The 18,980-nt window shown below is 41.9% G+C and overlaps 1 protein-coding gene across 3 annotated transcripts in view; it reads right to left on the reverse strand.

Annotated features, from left to right (window-relative positions):
• LOC122548945 (unconventional myosin-Id-like) overlaps positions 1–18,980 on the reverse strand; it is a 141,843-nt gene that overhangs the window by 108,683 nt on the left and 14,180 nt on the right. For all 3 annotated transcript variants that reach the window (XM_043687950.1, XM_043687952.1, XM_043687951.1), the window contains exons 3-5: positions 13,843–13,936; positions 12,451–12,616; positions 9,051–9,104 (exon numbers count right to left, since the gene is read on the reverse strand). In XM_043687950.1, coding sequence (XP_043543885.1) covers positions 9,051–9,104; positions 12,451–12,616; positions 13,843–13,936 — 314 coding nt within the window. The remainder of the gene's footprint in view (positions 1–9,050; positions 9,105–12,450; positions 12,617–13,842; positions 13,937–18,980) is intronic.

Genomic DNA, 18,980 nt, shown 5'->3' on the forward strand with positions numbered 1-18,980 from the left:
GGTCGGTGACTCATGGAGTTCGGCAGGGGTCAGCATTAGGACCACAACTATTCATGCTGTATATCAACGGTCTGGACGAAGCAGCTACAGGCATTGTTGCTATGTTTACAGATGACAGAAAGATAGATGGAGAGACAAAGTAGTGTTGAGGAAACAAAGAGGCTGCAGAAAGGTTCGACACGCTAGGAGAGTGTGTGAACGTGTGGGAAATCATTCACTTTGGCAGGAAGAATAAATGAGTATGTTATATTCTAAATGGGGAATGACTTTGGAAATCTGAAGTAAAAGGATCTTTGGAGTCCTGGTTCAGGATTCTTTTAGGGGTAACGTGCAGGTTCAGTTCACTGTTAGGAAAGCTAGAATACAGGAGAAGAGATGTATTTCTGAGGCTGTATAAGGCTCCATTCAGAACGTGCATGGAATATTATAAGTGGTTTAGGTCCCTGTATCTAAGGAAAGATGTGTTGGAATTGGAGAGGGTCCAAAGTAGCTATATAAGAATGATTCCAGGGATGAAGAGCTTGTCATATAAGGAGCGGTTGAAGACTCTGGATCTGTACTCAGTGGAGTTTAGAAGGACTGGGACAATCTGATTTAAACTACAGGATATTGAGAGACCTGGATAGAGTGAACATGTAGAAGGTGTATCCACTAGTAGGAGAGACTAGGGCCTGGTGACACAGTCTCAGAGTAAAGGAAGAGCCCTTTAGCAAGATGAGGAATTTCTTCAATCAAAGGGTGATGAATCTGTGGAATTCATTGTTGCAGAGGACTGTGGAGGCCAAGTCATTGAATGTATTTAAGACAGAGATAGATAGATTCTTGGTGAGTAAGCGGATCAAGGGTTATGAGGAAAAGTCCGGAGAACGAGGTTGAGAAATACATTAGCCATAATCAAATGGTGGAGCAGATCGGATGAGCCAAATGGCCTCATGTTATTCCTGTATTTTATGGTCTCATGGTCAATCATATTAGTGGTACTCAAAGTTTGTGAGAAGATTTGTAGCTCGGATGCTTGTTGTGGTTCTGTTCGCCGAGCTGGGAATTTGTGTTGCAGACGTTTCATCCCCTGTCTAGGTGACATCCTCAGTATTTGGGAGCCTCCTGTGAAGCGCTTCTGCGATCTTTCCTCTGGCATTTGTAGTGGTTTGAATCTGCCGCTTCCGGTTGTCAGTTCCAGTTGTCTGTTGCAGTGGCCAGTATATTGGGTCCAGATCGATGTGCTTATTGATTGAATCTGTGGATGAGTGCCATGCCTCTAGGAATTCCCTGGCTGTTCTCTGTTTGGCTTGTCCTATAATAGTAGTGTTGTCCCAGTCAAATTCATGTTGCTTGTTATCTGCGTGTGTGGCTACTAAGGATAGCTGGACGACCACTACAAATGCCGAAGGAAAGATCACAGAAGCGCTTCACAGGAGGCTCCCAAGCACTGAGGATGTCACCTAGACAGGGGACGAAATGTCTGCAACACAAATTCCCAGCTCGGCGAACAGAACCACAACATATTAGTGGTACATTTAGACAAACGAATGGTGGCAAAGTCTCTTCTTCAGACATATTTGTCCATTAGTTGCATTTTTGTGGCAACCCAGTTTTTGTGATCAATGTTTCTCAAGCAAGCCCAAAAATGATCAGACCTTTTGAATTGAACCATCACTGAGATAGTGTTCCAGTAGTTTTGATATGCTGTTGTTCAGAATGACTCTGGAGTCTCAAGTTCAATTCTACACTCAGTCTCAAGTCTGTGTTCAATTTGCAGTGAATCTCCAGGGTCTGCTATACCCCAGAACCTTCTGGCTCAGAAGACAAGAAGCAATTGTGCCTCACTGGCATGGTATACAAATGGAGATTCAATTGTAAAAACACATACCTAGTGCCATATCTATTATTAGCTTGATGAGGTTTCCAAGTGAGTAAAAGTTTTAATAAGTCATGTGTGTTTGATATGTGAACTGAAACCACAACGCTCTGAGTCAACGGTTTATTCTTTTAACTGTAAGCACATCACAGGAAATTATATATTAAATCTGTGAAGTACGTGCTTAAGTAGAGTAACCCCATTGCTCATGTAACTTCCCTCACGTCTAACTATATCCAATGACAATTTTTTTTTGGAGGGGAATAAATGGATTATGGATCACTAACAATTTGGCTCAGGGGTGAGACTGTAACCACTGAACCAAAGCTCAATTACATACAGTAACAGAAATTGCTCCTCTACATAAATTAACTTCCTTGTGCAGAAACGTCTTAAACATTTTATGGATTCTACATATGGCTTCCATAGAATTCCAAAATGTATGGCTCTTCACAAGTCCAAAGTGAATAGAAGCAGAAGAACTTAACCTTCACAGTCAAAGTGTTCAACTGTAAATTGAAGCAGTTAACTCCAATCCTTCAGTGATTGTTATTGAAATCCTATTTGGAATCTGTTCCATCAATTTAATGAATAACTAGAACACAGGATGTGAAACCATCCCTCTTGTGTACCTTTATCAATAAACTACCTTCAACATTTCTAACTAGATTAGTATTTCTCTCTCACTCCTGAATAGAAACAGGGAGATGTTTACTTTCTTCTGAAGGACTTTTCCACCTTCAGCTATAACCTATAACTACACTCTCAGAATATTCCTCTTTCTCTCTCCCTCTCGTTTCATAGTCTTAAAACAGTTAGTATCTTTCTTTGACATCTTGAACTCTCCCACTCTTTCTGACCTCCTCTAATTCAGCAAGATGTAATATCTCTCCTTTTTAGTTCAAGGAGCCTGATGCTAATTGTTACTGCTGCCTCTCCATTGCATTTGTCAGCTATGGTCAGCTAAATTAGTACAGACCAGAGATTAAATGGTTGGCTTTCTTCTCTGTGTGTCTCACTGTCACATTGCTCCTGCCTGGGGAAGAGATTTGATTTTCATTCAAAACAAGCTCACAACTCATCAATCACACAAGCATGTACAAATATGTTCACACATATTCACAGATTTGTTTGCACTCTCATGCTAATCCAGCCAGAAGCACACAAACCCATACAATATTCAATGTGTAACCACAAAATAAACTATGAAAAAAACACCAAACAAATATACATCTATGATGTACACCTGTATGCGTGTTCAAGCACACCCATACATCCACATGCAGATCCACTCAAATATACTCATATCTTGATAACCATAAATACTCAAATACACAGATATACCAACACTCAAATGCAAACACATGTGTGCGATCATATACAGAAATACAAACACCGAAATGCACACTGAGAAACACTCTTACACAACTATCGCCAGAACCACCTGCACAGAGCCCAAAGCCCAAAAGCAAACACAAGAAGCACACAATAATGTACAAACAGATCTATACATGCATCTACACACCTCTGCCTATAACCCGTGGCACATCCACAACACAAATATCAGATTGACTTAGTTGGTGGTATCCATGTATCTGAATCAAAATGATTGATTCTGTCCCCTTTAGAGCATAAAGGGAGACATATTCGTTTCTCTGGATGTAAACGACCTGATATCACTGTTCAAATAAGGGCTGTGATTAGATTAGATTCCCTACAGTTTGAAAACAGGCCCTTCGGCCCAATAAGTCCACACTGAACCTCCGAAGAGTAACCCACCCAGACCCATTTCCCTCTGACTAAGGCACCTAACACTATGGGCAATTTAGCATGGCCAATCTGCACATCTTTGGACTGTGGGAGGAAACCCACGCAGACACGGGGAGAATGTGCAAAGTCCACACATACAGACAGCCAAGGCTGGAATTGAACCTGGTGCTGTGAGGCAGCAACGCTAACCATTGAGCCACCATGCCGCCATCTTCTGTGCTGTGATCTCTTCTAATTTCCTGAACAACAGACATCTCTCATTCAGCATCATTAAAAAAAACACAAACTGATCTAGGTTGTGAGAGAGTGAAATGAGGAATAACTGCGTATTGGAATGAGGACTCACTTAGGAATTTGGTCTAATAAGTGACATTCATGTCTTACCAGTGCCTGGCAATTACCATCTTCAACAAAAGAGAATCTAACTACTTTCTCTTGTTATTCAATGGGATTGCCATCACCGAGTCTCCCATTGTCAACATTGTGGGGATTACTATTGGCTGGAACCTTAACTGGAAAGCCATATAAAGACCACTTCACAGCAGATAAGAGGGAGAAATAAACAATGAGTAGTTCACCCCATGCCTTCCCAAAGTCTGTCCAACATCTAGAGAGCGCAAGAGATGAACTCCCAACAAGAGTGATCTTTTTCATTTATGCCAGGTAGTACTCCGAACATTTCTTGCAGGATTCCCATTGACTCCGGTTTTGCAAGGGCTCCTTGATGATCCTTTTGCCAGTTGCTGAATTAGTATCAGGCATTGTCACTATCATCTCACTTCACATCTAAGGGCGGCATGGTGGCACAGTGGTTAGCACTGCTGCCTCACAGCGCCAGAGACCCGGGTTCAATTCCTGCCTCAGGCGACTGACTGTGTGGAGTTTGCACATTCTCCCCGTGTCTGCGTGGGTTTCCTCCGGGTGCTCCGGTTACCTCCCACAGTCCAAGGATGTGCAGGTCAGGTGAATTGGCCATGCTAAATTGCCCATAGTGTTAGGTAAGGGGTAAATGTAGGGGTATGGGTGGTTTGCGCTTCGGCGGGGCGGTGTGGACTTGTTAGGCCGAAGGGCCTGTTTCCACACTGTAAAGTAATCTAATCTAATCTAGAATTCAGCTCTTTTGTCCATGTTTCGATAAAGGCTGTAATGAGGTCAGAATGAGCAGCCCTGGTGGAATCCCAGCAGAACATCAGTGAGTGGGTTATTGCTGAGCGAATGCTACTTGATAGAATTGTTGATGACAGCTTCCATCACTTTGCAAATGGTTGAGAGCAGACTAATGGGGTGATAATTGGCCGCAATGGATTTGCCTTGTTTTTTTTATGTACAGGACGTAGCTGGGAAATTTTCTGCATTGTTGGGTCTTCAGTACTATTGCTGGAATTTGTCCGGGCCTATAACCTTTGCAGTATTCAGTTCCTCCACCTATTTCTTGATATCACATGGACATGAAAATTGACATCTGTGATGCTGAGGATTAGATTAGATTACATTACATTACAGTGTGGAAACAGGCCCTTCGGCCCTTCGGCCCTTCGGCCCTTCGGATCTTGGAAGGAAAATGTTGAAAGAGGTCATCGACTTGACTGACTCTTGGGAAATAGGGCAGGAGAGGTGATGGAGGTGACAGTGGGGGAGCACTTTGGGACCAGAGACCATAGTTCTATTAATTTTAAAATGGAGAGGGACAAGATTGGTCTGAGTTCTAAATTGGGGCAAGGTTAATTTTGATGGAATTAGACAGAAGCTTTCAGAGGTTGATTGGTGTAGTTTGTTTGCAAGTAAAGGGACCTCCGGCAAGTGGGAGGCCTTTAAAAGTGAGATAGCTAGAGTTCAAGGTCTCTATGTTCCTGTGAGGGTAAGAGCAAAGTTGGCAGGAATAGGGAACCCTGGATGAAAAGAGATATTGAGGCTTTGACCAGAAAAAAGGAGGTGTGGCTCAGGTACAGGCAGTTGGGATCAAGGGAATCCCTGGAGGTATACAGGGAATGCAGGAGTTTACTGAAGAAGAAACTCAGGAGGGCAAAAAGGTGGCATGAGATAGCCTTAGCTAAGAAGATTAAGGTGAATCCAAAGAGGTACTTTAAATATATCAAAGGAAAAAGAATAATGAGAGAGAGAAAAGGACCAAAGTGGACATGTATGTGTAGAATCACAGGAGATGGGCAAGGTTCTCGATGAATATTTCTCTTCTGTGTTTACCATGGAGAAAGACTTGAAGACTTGTAAACTTGGAGAAATTCATGGTGATGTCTTAGGGACAGTCCATAACACAGTAGAGGAGTTTCTGGATGTATTAGAATGTATGAAGGTGGATAAATCTTCTGGTCCTGACCAGATATATCTAAGAATACTGCGAAAGGTAAGAAAATAAATTGCAGAGGTTTGCATCATCGTAAGCCACTGGTGAGGTCGCAGAAGACTGGAGGGCAATGAATATTGTGTTATTATTCAAGAAATGCTGCAAAGAAAAGCCTGGGAACTATAAACCAATAAGCTTAACATCTGTGCTGGGTAAGTTACTTGAGATGCATCTGATGAATAAGATATATGTGCATTTGGAAAGACAGGGTTTGATTAGGAATAGTCAGCATGGCTTTGCGAATGGGAGATCATGCCTCACAAATTTGTTAGAGTTCTTTGACGAAGCGACCAGGAAAGACAGCAAGGGCAGGGCAGTGGACGTCATCTATATGGATTTCAGTTAGGCCTTTGATAAGGTTCCACATGGTAGGTTCCTCGAGAAGGTTAGATCTCATGGAATCCAGGGTGAGCTGGCAAATTGGATACATAATTGGTTTGCTGGTAGGAAGCAGAGGGTAATAGTGAAAGGATGCTTGTCAGACTGGAGGCCTGTGTCTAGTGGAGTGCCTCAGGAGTCGGTGCCAGCCCCATTACTGTTTGTTATCTATATCAATGATTTGGATGAGAATGTATAAGGCATGTTAGTAAGTTTGCTGATCACACTAAAATAGGCAGTATCGTGGACAGTGAGGAAGGTTGTCAGAAATTGCAGTTGGACCTTGATCGCTAGGGAAGTTTATTTTGTTGATTCAAATTCTACCATCTGCCACCAGAACATTACCTGGGTCTCTGGATTAACAGTCTAGTGATAATAACATGTTTGAGTGTTTAGGTCTGTTCAAAGTCTGCACCATTTAATGTAGTGGAACACAAGGAGGGAATCCTCAGTGCAAACTAGCACTTTGTCTCCACAGTGTGGTCATTCCAACCAATACTGCCATGGACAAATGCATCTGTGACAGTTAAATTGTTGAGATGAGATTGAGTAGGTTGTTTTCTCTTGTTGGTACAGATCCAAGTATTGCAGTAATGTACTTTAGGACTTGACCAGCTTGGTCAGTAATTGTGCAACCGAGCCACTCTTGGAGATAGACATTGAAATCCCCCACCCAAATTACAGTCTGTGTACTTGCCACCCTAAGTGCTTCCTCCAGGTGGTGATATGGAGGAGGATTAAGTCATCTGTTGAGGAACAGGGTGGCATAAATAGTAGTCACCAGGAGCTTTCCTGCCCTATGTTTGACTTGATGTCATGAAACTCTATGTTAGCCGGAGTTAATGTTGATGGCTCATTTCACATTGAGGGCCTCTGTTAGAATAACATTTTCTTTGATTCTAACCATCAAAAGATTTTCTGATCCTAAGCTCTAAACTGAAACAAAATCTGATGGTAACTCCCACCCAGCTGTATTATCACCACATCTGATGGGTCTGTTTTGTTGGTGGGACATCCCCAGTTAATGGAGCCTGGGACCTTGTAAGGCTGTTGCTTGATCAGTTTGTGCAGCTTCTTGTTGCTAAAGAGGATTTCGAAAATTTGACAGGACTACAGATGTCATTTCCTGTTCCTATGTCATTCCCCAGCATTCTACTCAGTTTCTTTCCTTTTTGACTTCGTACTGGTTTGATACAACTTAGTAATTTGCAAGGTCATCTCAGAAGGTACTTTAAGGTCAACCACATTGTTGTGAATCCAGTGTCATGGTGGGCCAAATCAGGCCAGGAGAATCGATTTTCCTGGTCAACCAGACGGATTTACAATAATTAGCAATGGTTACAGAACAGCTTTTAATTCCAATTTTTAAAAAGTGTTTGAACTGAGATTGAACAGACTGCCATAGTGGGATTTACAAAGTTAAAAATTGCACAACACCAGGTTATAGTCCCACAGGTTTAATTGGAAAGCACACTAGCTTTCGGAGTGTCGCTCCTTCATCAGGTGGTTGTGACAGCCACCTGATGAAGGAGCGTCGCTCCGAAAGCTAGTGCTTCCAATTAAACCTGTTGGACTATAACCTGGTGTTGTGTGATTTTTAACTTTGTACACCCCAGCCCAACACCGGCATCTCCAGATCATAGTGGGATTTGAGTATGTGTCATCAGAGCATTGGCCTGAGCCTCTGCAGTTTGTCCATTGACATTATTCACTTCTTCACAACCTCCACTAGATGGCAGCTCTGTGCATCATATGCATGATGGACATAAGGAGAAATTTTTTTCGCTCAAAAGGTTGAGAAACTTTAGTTAAAAATCACACAACATTACGTTACAGTCCAACAGGTTTAATTGGAAGCACACATTGACGGAGTGACGGTCCTTCATCAGGTGGTGGTGTAGGGCTCAATCCTAACACACAGAATTTATAGCAAAAATTTACAGTGTGATGTAACTGAAATTATACATTGAAAAATGGATTGTCTGTTAAGCCTTTCATCTGTTAGAATACAGTGATAGTTTCACCTCTTTCATGTGTAAATCACAAAACTTTTTTTTAAAAATGTTGCGTTCTCGGGTTAGCTGTTAACAATGGGTGATAGCTAGACAATATGTTGAAGGTGTTGGCCCCCTGTGTTCTCTGTTTATGCCATGACGTTTAGATTGATTCTAATCTAAAAAGTGAGATAACGGAGTTTTACATAAATTCATGCAGTTTTTGAGCTCGGAGTTCTACATGTACCGGCATCTCCAAATCGAGAAACTTTAGAATTGTCTATGTCAGTGGATTGTCGCTGACATTGAATATTGAATATATTTAGGCTAAGCTAAATGATCTTTTGATCTCTCAGTAAATCGAGGAATATGGGGAGTTGGTGGGAAAGCCAGGTTGATGTTCAAGATCAGTTCCGATCATATTGAGTGGCAGGAAATGCTCTGTGGCATACTGTTCACTCCTGTTCCTATTGCTTGTGTTTTTGTGGGAACCTATTGTGTACTACATTTGCCTACAAGCTGTGAGAATCCATAGATGTATGAGATTCTATGTAAATGGCTGGACTTTCAATAGTGTTTAGAATCTATTATCGAGCAGAACTCAATCAACCTTGGTTTGTTGTGAAAAACAAATAATTGAGACAGATAATAAAAGAAATAGAAAGAAATAAAATAAAAGAATGGTTACCTGATAAAAGGAATGGAAATTCCTTTCACCTCTTTGTTGAACAATCACTCGTGACTGTGGGGACAACAATAAAAATCACAATTCAAGAACAGTGACAATAAGTACTAGTGTTGAAATATTTCCCAGAAATACTTATTGTGTGCAAGTCCATCTTAATGGGCATCTATTAGAATAGCATTTTCTTTGATTCTAATAACCAAAAGGTTTTCTGAGCTGGAACTCCAGACTACAACAAAGGATAATAGTTTGTCAGAATAACAGCTTAGAATTACTTAATGCTTTTAGCATAATATAATGTTCCAAGGAGCTTCACTGTAGTCAAAAATAGAAGAGAGGAGAGAAGTGTAAGGACAGAATTCTAGAATTTAAGGCTGAGACAGCTAAAAGCAAGGTCACCAAAGATGGAGTAATTAACATTGGGAATGTTCATGATAAGAATTGGAGCATCACAGATATCTTGAAGGGTGAAGGGAAGGAGGAGAATTCAGAGTCAGGGAAGGACAATGCCATAGAAATATTTTAAGGCAAGGATGAGATTTTAAAATCAATCCCTTGCTAAATTGGGAGTCAATGTTAAGCACGGAAGCAATATGCGAATGAGAGTCAGTACAAGTTAGGTGAGACTCAACTGAGCTTTGGATGACTTCAGGTTGACATGAAGCAGAAAGTGAGAGGGGTGACTGAAACAGTCAAATCTAGGACTGACAAAGGCAAAGCTAATAAGGCCAGAAACTTTTCAGGATCAAGTATGAAATTTGACAATATGACTGAGATTTGTAAACAGCCCGGTTCAGTCTCAAATGATTATCGAGAAAGAGATGGAGTTGATGTCTCTGAGTTTGTGTTGGGAAGTGAACTTTGGGAACAAAGTCTTGGTCTTTACAATTTTTGATGGAGGAAATTTCTGCTCATCCAACGCTAGATGTAAAACAAGTAAACTGAGACGTTATGCTCAGGAATTGAGAGAGCTGATGGTCAGGTATGCTCAAAGGAATTAGTAGCATAGACATGGCCTGCTGATTTAGATGTTTTTAAAAATCAACACATTCAGTCATGTTATTACACACCTCTGAAGCAGGTGGGACTTGAACCCAAGCATTCTGGCCAAGAAGTATGGATGCTACCACTGCACCACAAGAGACCTGACCTACTGCTACTGTTTTTTTTATCAATCTTTTACCTCTTCTATCCAGAAGTGCTCTTACACACAACTGAACATTTCTTTTTCCCCATCACCAAATCAGCTGTGGTATTTTTTTCATTTATTATTTCCAACAGTAAATCACCCGTGATTTCCAGTTGATTGATTTACATGCAAGTCCCATTAAGAGCAATGCAGAGCATCAAAGGTGAGGAAAAAGCAAGGCAGAAAAGGAGGGGACATCATGCTGACCAATTTTTTTGCTTCATCCTACTGATTTATTTTTATAACATCCAGAAATAACTCTTACAGACAATTGAGCATTTCATTTTCCCATCAGCAAATGACCCTTTTTAAAATCTATTAACCAACATTAGTAAATCACTTATGCTTCCAATAGAATAATTTATGTGCAAAACCAATTAAAGGCCATGGCAACCATCAAAGGTGAGGAAGAGGTTGGGAGAGGGGGAGGGAGTTAAATCAAAATCTTTTTGGAAAGGGAGATAAAGCACACTACACCCTGCAGTGCCCATCTCATCCTAATGATTCCTTCATTTCTTATATAATATCAGCCTATTGATTTATAACCATGAGTTCAAATGCCACCACCTGAAGCTTAAATATAACTTAATGGCCTAGATCTTCTTGACTTCACTTTAACTTAACTGTAAATATTACAAGGCAAGACCTGAGTAAAGTTAATGACGGGATAGACAGATATTTAAATTTGCAATAACTTGAAAGGTAATGGAGAACAGGCAGCTAAGTGGAGTTGAGGCCAAGATGATATGTGGCATGGTGTATTATATGGCGGAGTAGGGTTGAGTGTCTGAGTTACCTCCCCCTACTCCTAGTTGTTAGTTTTTGTGTTCTTTTGTAAGACCTCAGCATCTCCCCAGCTGGAATTACAGCCTTCTGGAACTCTGAATTATTGGCAGCTCCACCAGGAGCAATGGTGACTGCTAGCACTATGGCTAAACCAAGGAGGATGCAACCAATGATGGGTATGACCTCCAACTAAGTCTGGGATCTAGCCTGGGTCAGAGGGCAGTTCACAACAAAAGGGGTTGGCAGGCGAAGAGCATTGGACAGAACAAGAGAATGGCGCGAGGATTGAAAATGACTATGGTTGGCACCAGGGACTCAAAACATTGGCAAACCTTCTGCTTTCACTGGTCAGGGTCAATCAGCAAAGGGTCAAGACTATACATTAGGCATAGGCCTCATTCCTGATGAAGGGCTTTTGCCCAAAGCATTGATTATCCTGCTCTTCAGATGCTGCCTGGCCTGCTGTGCTTTTCCAGCATCACACTCTTGACTTTAATTACCAACATCTGCAGTCCTCACTTTCACATAGGTCTCCCCCGTTCTCATTAAATCAGAGGAATGAGACCCAAAGGTGGACAGCCCATCTGACATCTCCCCACCTCCTCACACTATCTTGGGAGAGGGAGAGGGTGGACAAGCTAGCCTGTTTTTCAGATGTATTCGTGTGTTCCCACCTATGTATGGACCATAAAGGCCAGTGCTATGTAACTAAGCACTTATTATAAAAGTTCGCCTGGTTTATTAAAACCTTAGAAAAGAAAATCTGCCTTCCTCACCCAGCCTGGTTTATAAGTGACTTTAAACCTTTAGTTATGGAGTTGACTCTTACCCTGCTCCTGTAATGGCCGAGGAAATATTCAGTTGTTTAGATGGTAGTTCCCCACCAGCATTTCTTTGAGGGGAGGGGAATAAATGCTTTGCTCAATAATAATGCCGATGACTTGTGAATTATTTAAATAGAAGCTATGTGTTAGTGCTATGCAAGTAAGCACAGCCCAGGAGAGGCACAGATTTATCCCCAGTTGACAAAAAGAAAAAAAGAGGGGAAAATAAACAGAGCTTCAAAAAGAGACAGAACTAGAAAGAGATAATGATAAACATAGAGATAAAATAAAATATACTAACACAGTTAGAGATGAAGACACGGCAACAGATAGATAAAGACAGAGAGTCAGTGAAAAGCAGACTCATAAAATGTATGAGATATAGGGAGAGAGATGATGAGAGGTACTAGTCTGACCCATCTGTGTACTTTAAAAATGGAGGTCCAGTACAACCATTTCCAAAATATTTTCAAGGATTTTTACTGGTTTTTCCTTCCAAAAGATTTTAAAAGGAGAGAAAAATGAAACAGGTGTAAGTATATTCCTGCACCTTTCAACTTTGGGTATAGAGCACTAGAAGGACAAACAAAAGACATTTTTTTACCTTCTCAAGCAAATAGTTATTGATGTGTCCGCCAGTGGGATCCCCCTTAAAGTCGAAGTTGATATCCATGTACTTCCCAAAGCGGCTGGAATTGTCATTCCGATTCGTCTTTGCATTCCCAAAAGCCTCCAGGACACAGTTGGACTTCAGCAAAATGTTTTTTACACTGAGGGAGGGGGAAGTGGCAAAGGGGTGAACATATATCATGTAAATACACAGACTGAAAACAGTAACAGCGAGAGCTAAGGTAAAGCTCCAAAAAATTCACTTCTCTGCACAAGAATTTTCTCTGCGGTAGGCGAACATATTCAGTTAATTTCATAATCAGATTTAAGTGTTGGAATCCTTGGGATTAATATTCATTCTCACTGCCCAAGCTTCAATCTTATGTTTATCCTTCATACAATTTTAAACTCATCGATTTTACTTTGCTACCATTATCAAGAATGACTTTTATGGGTGCCTTCAACATTCTAAAACATCCCACTATTTCATAAGTGCGTAATCAGTTAACAGCTGACTCAGATCCAACACATAAACACAAACATTAAGGAGGTTTTAAGAGTTGGAGAGGTGATGGGAAAAGTTGAAAAAGCAAATTCCCGAGTCATCAATTGAATGCAAGGTCATCAATGATGGTGTACTGACAAATATTAAAGATAGAGAAAAGCAAAGATCATGGATCCAAAACATTCCAGAAGTTTTCCAGAAATTCAGTAATTGTTTAACATTTTAAAAAATAATTCCTAGGAAGGTGAATATCATTGACAACATCATCATTTATCATCCATCCAAAGTTTCCCTGAAAAAGTGATAGCAGACCATGTTGTTAAGCCATTGATATCAGCATGTTACAGACAGTAGGGTGTTGAGGACATTTTCTCCATTGCTTAATGGTATGATTTGTGGTTTTAACTACTGGACAAAAGTCATTTCCCAGGTATCCCATTGGAGATTTTATAGCTGCCCATTTCCAAAAATGATATAAACACCGCATCCATTCAGCCATCATTTCTTTGCTTTGCACTCCCCCCCAGCCCCCCCTTCTCCTACAGTTCATAAAGCCTTCAGCTCTGGCCCTTAGTGTATTCCCATTTCCTTTACTCTATCATTGGTGTCTTCATCTGTCTTGACCCTAAGCTCTGGACCTTGATCCCAGTCTTTCTCCCTCTGGATCTTTAACACATACCTCCTCGATAGAGGTTTTGACTGCCAGTCCTTCTTTGGATTATTATCAAATTTTGTCCAATAATCCTTCTTAAAGCCTCTCAGGAGCGGAGCTTTAAATTATGTTAAAAGTGCTAGATTTCTTCAGGCTGTTACATGTGGTCCAGGCATGGGATTCACGAAACTTGACAGAGTACTTGAAAGCTGCACAGAACAAGATCTTACCTCTCAACTTCCACCCTCTGGCTGGGGTTGGTGATGGCTGCAATATACTGCATTATATATTTGCTCGCCTCTGTCTTGCCAGAACCACTTTCACCTGAAATTAGGAACAGGAGATACTTTTCTGTAATCTACGACATAACCTGTTATAGGTTTTTTTAAACAGATGGAGGCAAGAAATGAACAAAATCATGGCAAGATATCAGGAAATTACAGACTAAATGCCAGCAAGCTGGACAACCACCTGATGAAGGAGCAGCGCTCAGAAAGCTAGTGCTTCCAAATAAACCTGTTGGATTATAACCTGGTGTTGTGTGATTTTTAACTTTGTATACCCCAGTCCAACACTGACATTTCCAAATCATAGTAAGCTGGCCTTGTAACAGCCTTAGTTTAACCAGGAACAGTCTCACCTCTGAGTCAATGCTTACGAGTTCACGTCCCACACCATGACTTAAGCTGATAGTCACCACTAATGTTTCTGTGTGGTACTGAATGAGACTTTGTTGTCTTAGATAGATATCAAAGATCCGCTAGTGCTTTTCAAATAATTGTGTTAACTGTGCCAAAACATTTCCTTTTTTAAAATTCATACTTGGTATGTACAGATTGCTGAAAAGGCTATTGTCCATCCCCATTTGTTTTAAAAAATTTTACATTATGATTCACACATGTATTGGGACATAATTTTACACCACACCATTTAAATTGAAAATATATTTAAAGAAACTGAACAGTTTGCTGGGACACATAAAAGCAATTAACAGTCAACTTTGGTGTGGACGTAGATTTATAAGTAGTGCAGAACAGGTAAAGACAGTAGATTTCCTACTCACATACATGTAATCACTCATGGATGAAACTTAGCTCAACCTCATCACATCTCTCTCAACACCTTCACTGTGTCTAAAATTATCTGTCATGTAATATACCAACATCCACCATGATCTCAGGGCAAAAAACCCTCTAGGAATCAGCAACAATAACATGGTTTAATTTAACATGGTTAAATTCTACTTCGTTGAGTTTCAGAGGGAAAAACTGGGCCAAAAACAACTGTACTAAACTTAAAGAAGGGTATTTACAAAGGAATGAGGGCAGGGCTGGCTGGAGTGGACTGGGTAAGGAGTTTAGCAACAAAAACTGTTGAGGATCAATGGCATGTTCCCAAATGTGAAACTGAGAGAGAAGTTAAGAGCCTATGGGATCCAAGGGAATTTGGCAAATTGGATCCACAATTTGCTGAGTGGCAGGAAGCAGTGGGTAATGGTTGAGGGATGTCTGGAGGTCCCACACGGGTCAGTGTTGGGCCCTTTTTAGATTTGAAGGTAGGAAGGTTGATCAGTAAGTTCAGAGATGATACAAAGTTGGTGGAGTGAGAAATACTGAGGACGATAACCTTAGAATACAGGATATAGACTGACTGGCCAGACAGGCTAGTCAGTGGCAAATGGAATTCAATTCAGATAAATTTGAGCTGCTTGGTTAGGGTTAGCCAAGGGATCAGAGGGACCTTGATGTGCACATACCTCTGTCCCTTAAGGTAGCAGGACAAATGGATAAAGTGATTTTAAAAATACTTGCCTTTATTAGCTGAGGTATAGAGTTTGAGAGCAGGGAGGTGATGTAGGACCTTTATAAAACATTATTTAATCCATAGCTAGAATCCTGCGTGCAGTTCTGGTATCCATATTATAGGAAGGATGTGACAGTACTGGAGAGGGTGCAGAAGAGATTTACCAGGATATCGCCTGGACCGGAGAGTTTTAGTTTTGAAGGGAGATTGGACAGATTTGGTTACTTTACTTAGCACAGAGGAGACTGAGGTGGGGGTGGGAATGATTGAGCTGTATATAATTATGAGGGACATAGATAGAGCAGACAGAAATAAACATTTCCCCTTGGTGGTGGGAATAAATGTCCTGGAGCATAGACTTAAACTAAGGGGCAAGAGGTTTAGAGGAGAGGGAATACTTTTCCCTTGAATGGAGGTGGAAATTTGAAACTCACTGCCAGTAAGACATATAGAGGCAGAAACTCTCATAAAATGTCAGAAGTCTTTGGGTGTGCGTTTGTAATGCCAAGGCATACAAGGCAATGGGAATATACTGGAAAATGGGATTAGAATAGTTAGGTAGTTGTTTTTGACGCTTTGAATGCAATGGGCTGAAAGGCCCTTTTCTGTGCATGAGAGAAGATCTGCGTGAGTGTATAGGTCTGTAGGTGTGTGTGTGTGTGTGTGTAGTGGGATCACCTGTAGTGTGACATGAGTCCAAGGTCCCAGTTGATGCCATCCCCATGTGTACTGAACTTGGCTATCAGCCTCGGCTTGGCTACTTTGCATTGTTGCCTGGACAGAGCCTGCCTTAGAGGATGGTCACCCAAAGGTCTGAGGTCAAATAAGGTCAATTTCTGCCCACCACCAAAAATGGACCCCTTGGGTCTTGCAGACACGGAGGAATTCGTCAGATGAATGAGTCTGGGAATTCTTTCAAGATGCCAGCAGTGATCCCAATGATCTCACCAAGGAACCGGAATAGTCATCACAGGGAACCATAAAGGGGCGACCAAAGAAGGAGTCAACTTGGACCCCACCGGAGGGCCACTGCCCTGGGCTTGACATGTATGCTCAAACTGTCAGGAAATAAACCAACAGATCCACGTCAGATACCATATCACTTGCCCTTCACTCCTCCCTAGAACATCTTGACACCAAAAACAGCTACACAAGAATCCTACTCATTGACTACAATTCAGCCTTCAACACTATAATCCCCTCGAGACTGATTACTAAACTTAGTGATCTCGGACTAAGCCCCACTCTCTGCAACTGGATCCTCAGTTTCCTGACCCACAGGCCACAATCAGTGAAGATTGGGAACATTACTTCATCCTCACTAACACTCAACACTGGAGCCCTCCAGGGGTGCGTACTCAGCCCCCTACTGTACTCGCTGTATACCCATGACTGCATCGCCAAATGCCATTTACAAGTTCACTGATGACACCACCGTAGTCAGTCGAATCTCAAATGGCAACGAAACAGACTACAGACGGGAGGTGGAAGACCTGGAAAAATGGTGCACTGAGAACAACCTAGCTCTCATTGCCGGCAAAACCAAGGAATTCATTATTGACTTACTCATGCCCCCCCTACGCATTAACAAGTAGACAGTGTCAAGCTCCTGGGAGTGGTTATCCACAACAAGCTTTCATGGACTCTTCATGTGGACACACTGGTTACAAAGGCCCAACAATGTCTCTTTTTCCTCAGGCAGCTGAGGAAATTTGGCATGACGGTGAATACCCTTCCAACTTTTATAGGTGCGCCATCAAGAGCGTTCTGTCTGGCCATATTCATACCTGGTATAGCAGCTATGCCATTTTAAGATTGGAGATGGTTACGAAGAGTGGTGAACTCGGCCCGGACAATCACAAAGGCCAACCTCCCATCTATAGAATCCATCTAGCAGGCCCGCTGTCAAGGAAAGGCCACCAGCATTCTCAAAGATCCATCCTATCCTGGCAATGTTTTTCTACAACCTCTACCATCAGGGAGAAGGTACAGAAGCCTGAACACATGCACCAGTAACTTTCGTAATAGTTTCTATCCTACTGTTGTTAGAATACTGAATGGACTCACAAACTCTTAACATTCGCCTGTACCTGTGTTTTTGTTTTTGTCACTGTTTATCTATTATTTACTATCTATGCTACTTAACTATGTGATCTGTCTGTATTGCTCGCAAACAAAGCTTTTCAGTGTGACGAGATACACGTGACAATAAATTCAATTCAATTCAATTCATATATAAATACCAGATGACGTCCCATCATATCAGGCAATGAGACCCTCTGTGTGAACCTCTCTGGCTATGTCGAAGGCATCTTGAAACCATTGTACAGGGGACACCCAGCTTCTGTTGTGACACTACAGATTTCTTAGAAACTCAGCACCCACAGACCAGTCGAACCAGGAGCATCCCTCATTACAATGGACAATTCAGCACTCTACCCCAGCATCCCCCACAATGATGGCATCACAGCAACAGACTCTGTACTCAACAGCAACAACTGTCAATCTCTGAGCACCGTCCTACAACTCATCCATTTTATCCTCGTTCACAACGTTTTCACCTTTGACAACCCGTTCTTCATCCAGGCACACAGAACAGCCATGGGGATCAAATTTGCACCCCAAGATGCCAACAGTTTCATGCACAGATTCGAACAAGACCTCTTCTCTATGCAGGACCTCCAACCGACACTATATACCAGATATATTGACGACATTTTCTTCCTCTGGACCCATGGTGAGGAGTCACTGAAACAACTACACAGTGATATCAACAAGTTTCATTCCACCTACAAACTCACCATGGACTACCGTTAATATCTGTCACATTCTTGGACATGTGCATTTCCATCAAGGATGGGCACCTCAGCACCACACTCTACCGCAAATCCACGGATAACCTCACGATGCTACACTTCTCTACCTTTCACCCGAAACATATTAAAACAGCCAGCTCCTACAGACAAGCCCTACACATACACAGGATCTGTTCAGATGAGGAGGAATGTTAAGGGCACCTGCAAGTACTCAAGGATGCCTCTTAAGAACGGGGTACGATGCTCAACCCATCAACCGCCAGTTCCGAAGTGCCACAGCGAGAAACTGTAATGACCTCCTCAGGAGACAGACATGAGCTGCAACCGACAGGGTACCCTTCGTTGTCCAGTATATCCCTGGAGCCAAAATGTTATGCCATGTTCTTTGCAGTCTGCAACACATTATCAATGAGGATGAGCACCTTCCCCACACCTCCACTTCTCACATTTAAACAGCCAGCAAACCTCAAACAGATCATTGTTTGTAGCAACCTGCCCGGCTTTCTGGACAACACCATACAACCTTGTCACGACAGATGCTGTAAGACATGTCAGAGTGTCAACATGGATACCACCATTACACGTGAGGACACCAGCCACCATGTAAGCAGCAGGTACTCATACGACTCGGCCAACGTTGTCTATCTCATACGCTGCAGGCAAGGATTGGCAAGACTGAGCAGAGGCTACGGCAATGGATGAATGGATAGAGCACAACAATCAACAGACAAGACAGGATTGTTCTCTCC

The sequence above is a fragment of the Chiloscyllium plagiosum genome, chromosome 4 (genome assembly GCF_004010195.1).
Source record: "Chiloscyllium plagiosum isolate BGI_BamShark_2017 chromosome 4, ASM401019v2, whole genome shotgun sequence".
Lineage (NCBI taxonomy): Eukaryota > Metazoa > Chordata > Chondrichthyes > Orectolobiformes > Hemiscylliidae > Chiloscyllium > Chiloscyllium plagiosum.